The sequence below is a fragment of the Haematobia irritans genome, chromosome 2 (assembly GCF_050003625.1).
Source record: "Haematobia irritans isolate KBUSLIRL chromosome 2, ASM5000362v1, whole genome shotgun sequence".
NCBI classification, from domain to species: domain Eukaryota; kingdom Metazoa; phylum Arthropoda; class Insecta; order Diptera; family Muscidae; genus Haematobia; species Haematobia irritans.
In genome coordinates, this window is record NC_134398.1 from 67,992,617 (window position 1) to 67,998,574 (window position 5,958).

General features: G+C 31.2%; 1 protein-coding gene and 2 long non-coding RNA genes across 4 annotated transcripts; 1 reads left to right on the forward strand and 2 right to left on the reverse strand.

Moving 5' to 3' along the window:
* LOC142225403 (uncharacterized) lies at positions 1-611 on the reverse strand. Its single transcript, XM_075295153.1, has one exon. It carries the CDS (start codon positions 550-552, stop codon positions 376-378), a length of 177 nt encoding a protein of 58 aa, XP_075151268.1. The 5' UTR covers positions 553-611; the 3' UTR covers positions 1-375.
* A 332-nt stretch (positions 612-943) lies between these two features.
* LOC142225404 (uncharacterized) lies at positions 944-3,005 on the reverse strand. Its single transcript, XR_012719266.1, has 4 exons — positions 2,755-3,005; positions 2,326-2,689; positions 1,941-2,261; positions 944-1,876 (listed from the first exon to the last, which is right to left on the reverse strand). It is a non-coding gene; the product is annotated as an uncharacterized LOC142225404 (long non-coding RNA).
* A 473-nt stretch (positions 3,006-3,478) lies between these two features.
* On the forward strand, positions 3,479-4,618 carry LOC142225405 (uncharacterized). 2 transcript variants are annotated; one of them, XR_012719268.1, is made up of 3 exons: positions 3,479-3,575; positions 3,912-4,017; positions 4,083-4,618. It is a non-coding gene; the product is annotated as an uncharacterized LOC142225405 (long non-coding RNA). The 2 variants fall into 2 exon arrangements; XR_012719267.1 differs by having other exon boundaries at positions 3,515-4,017.
* Positions 4,619-5,958: the final 1,340 nt, after the last annotated feature.

Consider the following 5,958-nt stretch of genomic DNA (forward strand, 5'->3'; position numbering starts at 1 on the left):
TTAAAACAAAAAATTAACCCTTTTTATTTACAAAAAAAATCCAAAAGTGTTTACTAAAGTAGCGACAAAGTATTACTGATTCATTAGTTCCAATGTCTTTATATGGTCCCATAAGTACCATCTTGTCAGTAGTTCTACTGTCAGTAGTGGATTTTCAATGACAAGCATATGTTAAATGTCTATAGTAAAATACAATGTGTGGGGTATTCTTTGTCAGTAGTACTGGTGACATGGTCAGTAGTGATTCACTACAGTTTCACTATTGACATTTCCTACAGGGCAAATACTCTTTGTGCAATAATATGTCATTAAATACATAAATGTCTAAACCTAGTGAGGTAGTATAGGAATGATTTTACAATACAATTCAAAAATTTATTCATTAGGAATAACCGGTGGTTTATCTTTTTCCAACCAAGGGGCAACGCAACCAGCATAATTGTAAAAAGCTGCGGGTTCAGGATCATCCATATCATCATACAAATCCGAATCTCTAGCCCATGCAGGGCCCAACTCTTCAGCTACTAATGAGTTTTTCCAAAAATCTAACATTTTCCTTTTTAGCAGTTCATCCCGTACCAAAACTATCCACCGATTGTAGTTGTCAGGGGTAAAATCCCAATAAACACAAACGTTTGAAAAATACTAAAATTCAATAATTTTTCAAACATTTTTTCAAAGGATTAGGGTAATATTCAAGTTGAGAAATTGTTGAGAAAATCGCGTTCTCAACAAAAAACAGACATTACCCTCAACAGTAAAATTCAACACAATAGCAATAATTTCTCAATTGTAATCCTCAAATTGAAATGCATCGCTACTCAATAATTTCTCAAACAGTTTTCAATGTGAGAAAAATAAAAAACTAGCATTGTTGCGAATACTTTCAAACCACAATTTGTATGAAAGTCAATCCTAGTTCTAACTGAAAGTCAATACTAAATTTCTAGGGATTTTGTAAATTTTATTATTTTTTCGTTAACAAATATAATAATCTTAAAAATAACATTAATAATATATGAAAATAATAATATTATACCAATCAAAATGTAATTATCTTATTAAACGTATTAATAAATAAAACTATGAATACAACTTTAAATATCTTAAACATTTTTACATGTATAATTCCATTTCCTCCATAATGTTGGTGTCATTAATATGCTGGCAATTTGAAATAATTACTATCGAGGAACTTGCTGGCTTGTGTGTAAAGGCCGGTACTATGTTCATTCTTGCGAAAAATTTTTATGGAAACCATTATTTCGCACATAGAAAGCGGCGTTTTTTTAGGTAGCTTGGAGCGCTATTTTACAGGGAGCGATATTGGATTAAGTTGGTGGTTGTTGCTTGTTTTTACAAAATAACATTTTATTTTTCCTTGGGCAATTGATCTGCTATTCCTTTGATCCTTTGTATAGTTTCGGAACAAAAATATGGCCCGTGTTTGATTTATAAACCCGCACAAATAGTTTTTAATAAATAAATTATTTCTTAATTCACATTGCAAATGGCGCCGTGCTATAAACGTCAGTTTTTCAACACGAAAAAACAAAGTATCACAAATGGAAAAAATTTCGCAAATTTTTCGCATTTTTTGGTTTTGTATGGAGTTTCAACGCGAAAACCGAACAGAGTACCGGCCTTTAGAATAGATTCCAGCAAGAGGAAATCACAAAATATCAAACTGATGACGGGATGTGAATTGATGTAATGCACATTTTCATCCAGAAGTTCTTGATATAGGAATTGTTGCACTTTGTTTTAATTGGTTGCACTTTGTAAGTTTTCTGAAAACTTTTCTTTGTTGTTTCCTTCATCGGTTTTTCATCGGCCAACATCTTCCAAGAATATACCATTCAATGATTTTAGTTTTCTGCAAAACAATCGAGTTTTGTGATTTCCATTATGTTTTCATTTCACTTTTTATTTTGACTTACCAATTTGTATTTCTTCCAACTGACCACGTACTTCGTGATTTCCTCAAGAATGTTGGTGTTACAAAATTGTTGTTATTAAAATACTGGCAATTTTCAGGAACTTGATGACCAGATAATTGGAATAAATTTCCAGCAATTTCAATTCACAAAATAACAAATTAAACCGATGATGCACATTTTCATCCAGAAGTTCTTGATATAGGAATTGTTGCACTTTGTTTTAGTTGGTTGCACTTTGTAAGTTTTCTGAAAACTTTTCTTTGTTGTTTCCTTCATCGGCCAACATCTTCCAAGAATATACCATTCAATGATTTTAGTTTTCTGCAAAACAATCGAGTTTTGTGATTTCCATTATGTTTTCATTTCACTTTTTATTTTGACTTACCAATTTGTATTTCTTCCAACTGACCAGGTACTTCGTGATTTCCTCAAGAACGTTGGTATTACAAAATTGTTGTTATTAAAATACTGGCAATTTTCAGGAACTTGATGGCCAGATAATTGGAATAAATTTCCAGCAATTTCAATTCACAAAATAACAAATTAAACCGATGATGCGATGTAAATTAAACTATCGATGTGATGCGAATTATCATCCAGTAGTTGTTGATATGGAAAAGCATAAATACCAAGTTTTTTTGGTTGCACTTTGATTTATGGAAACTTTCTCTTCTCGATAAGCCACTACCATTTTTCATCGGCCAGCCTCTTAATGTGTCCAAGAATCAGCATCCAAATATTTTAGTTGTCTGCAAAGAGATTTGAGTTTAGTGACTTCCTTCAAGTTTTCATTTCGTGTTTTAGTTTTACTTACCAATTATTATAAGCAATTTCAATTGATTATTAAAAAATTTCCACATTTTTGTATTTCTTCCACGAACTTTGTTGTCCAAAGTAGTATTGAAAACCATGTGGTTTTTTCGTTGCATTTCAGGGTAGTGTTTTGTCAAAGTTTTCTCCAATTATCTTCAACACATTTTCAAAGTTTTCGTCAACATTTTGCCAAATTGGTTGTAATTCGCAAACAATTTGAAGATGAATTGAAGATGAGCTTTTTCAAGTCAAGTTGAATTTATGTTGAAAATGATATTTACCCTCAAACTGAAGAGGTGTTGCATTTGAAAAACGCTCATCCTGTGTTTATTGGGATATGATGCGTCGGATTTGTATTTCTTCAATAGCTTTCCTGCTTTTTGCAAATCAACGTCTCCGCTAAACAAAAGCTTCCAAACAGCGTCTCGAGCAGCGACATCAATTTTATCCCAAATTTCGAATTTCATTTCATCAGGCACAAAGAGATCTGTAAATATTTTCTCGTCAACCATTTTTTTATATGTTGTAACAGGATCCTCTAAGGGTAAAGTGGCATCGAATTCACCAAAATCCGAAGGAACTTCTTCGTAATCAGACATTTTGGGAGTAATCGAATATGTTTGTATATCAGATCCAAAAGCTTTGACTAATCGTAGTCATTCCGGTGGATGAAATCACTTTTAAAAATATTGAAGATAGTGATTTCCAGCGTTGCCACAAGAAATTTATATTTTGGATCGTGACGTACAAATTTAATACATGAACGTCCCCAATAAACACAGGTTGAGCGTTTTTCAAATGCAACAAATTTTTAGTTTGAGGGTAAATATAATTTTCAACATAAATTCAACTTGACTTGAAATAGCTCATCTTCAATACATCTTCAAATTGTTTGCGAATTACTTCCAATTTGCCAAAATGTTGACGAAATCTTTGAAAAGGTGTTGAAGATAATATGAGAAAACTTTGACAAAACACTACCCTAAAATGCAACGAAAAAACCATGTGGTTTTCAATACTTATTTGTGCAACGAAGTTCGTGGTCAATTGCAAGAAATAAAAAAAATGGAAAATTTTAGACAAATAACCAAATAGTTTATAAAAATAGGAAAGTGAAAATAAAAAATGAAATAAAACTTTAAAGAAGTCTCTTTGCAGAAAACTAAAATTATGGATTCTACGTTTTTGAAAACATTAAAAAGCTGACCAATGAAAAAATGGTGGACAATTAACTGAAACTGCTTCAAATAGTTTATAATAATTGGTACGTCAATATGAAAAATTAAATCAGCACTTTAAAGATGTCACTAAATTTAAATCTCTTTGCAGAAAACTAAAATCTTTGGATGCTACATTCTTGCAAACAATAAGAAGCTGACCAATGAAAAATGAGTGGCTCATCGACAAGAAAAAGTTTCCAGAAACATTACAAGTGCAACCAATTAAAATTGTTAAAAACAACAAATTGTTGAAATCACCAACTTCTGGATGAAAATGTGCATCACATCGTCAGTTTAATTCATATGCTATTATCAGTTTAAAATGGATATTTTGTGAATTCCTTCTGCTGGAAATCAATTCTAACACGCGGTCCAGTACGTTCCTAATTTCAAATTGCTCGCATGTAAATAAAAGGAAGGAACCAAAAGGAAGGAAATCGAATTATCAATGCAAAAGTGTTTACTAATAATGTTTAAGATATTTAAAGTTTTGTTGTTTGTTTTTTTTTTTTTTTGTTCTTATTTGTTGATATGTTTAATAAGATTATTATTTATCAATTGGTATTGTAGTGTATTATGTAGTGTAGTGCATTATTATATATTTTATTTTGATGAAAATGAATAAATTATACAAAATCCATAGAATTTTGGCTTTGACTATCAATTTGAAGTGGGGATATTATTCATACAAATTTAGGTTGAAAAGTATTTGCAACGATGTTAATTTTGAATTTGACTCGCATCGAAAATTGTTTTACAAATTATTGAATAGCGATGCATTTCAATTTGAGGATAACACTTGAAATATTCTTGCTAATGTGTTGAATTTCACTGTTGAGGGTAATGTCTGTTTTTTTGTTGAGAACGCGATTTTCTCAACAATTTCTCAACTTGAATATTACCCTAATCCTTTGAAAAAATGTTTGAAAAATTGTTGAAATTTAGCATTTTTCAAACGTTTGTATTTATTGGGTCTGTTGGTAACTGGTAATTTCAACTTGAAAAAAAGAACAAAGCGCCGGTCTTAATTATGCAAAGATTACTATCGTTATGAATGAGGTGTTTTACATTACAGTAAATAATATGATTTCAGTCTTCATTCAATTTATTATTAATCTAAAATACCTACATCAGCAATTTTCATCCGATTTCCTGTGGTGTTGTTTTGGACCCACATATAGAGGTTTCATACCTAGTTCTTATCTGATATCGCCTCGATCTACTAAAAATCTTCCTCAAGCTTGTGTGGAAAAATTCCAACGGATAGATTCCGTAGCTTCTTGTCTTTTAAAAAGTGACGCTTGAAATAAGCTGGTTATCGAAGCGGAAACCGAATATAATACCTACCTTTATAAACAATTTCCACTATTTCAGATCCGACATATAGATCTCCATGCTACGACGAAGCATTGTAAAAGGAAATTACTACATATCACCCATGGTTTGAATATTTAATGTAATATTTGGAAACGAAAATCGAATTAAGAAGCATAACAAAATACACTTTCAAAGCCTTTTGAAATGATCTACGTTATGAATGGAACCGCTTGATACATGTAAATACGACCAGAGTTTAAGTATTTCAGTTAGTGGATGATTGCACATTTTAACTCAAATTATAGTTTTAGCAAAACTATTGAATATGAAATACTATAAAAGCACAAAGTAATGGTCAGTATTACATTCGCATTATCACGCTATAACAGTTATTTTTTCAATGTTACTTATCTTTAATAATTTATTTAAATGAATATATTAATAATATTAATTTCCCATTTTAATAGCTAAACTAAAACTTAGTACTCACCTTAAAATCCCCGCCAACATTTTTTGAATTTGACGGCGATTCTGAGAATCCCCACCACTTCGAAAACAATCGTATACGACATCCAAAACTCGTCGGAAAAGCGCCGTCACTATTAAGAAGTTGTACCACGCCAAGTTACTACAAGAAAGTATCGCATGAGTGCAATTATTAGGTGCCT

Excerpts from the sequence above, each read along its gene's own strand:
- LOC142225403 (XM_075295153.1), bottom strand. The coding sequence starts at position 552 with ATGTTAGATTTTTGGAAAAACTCATTAGTAGCTGAAGAGTTGGGCCCT.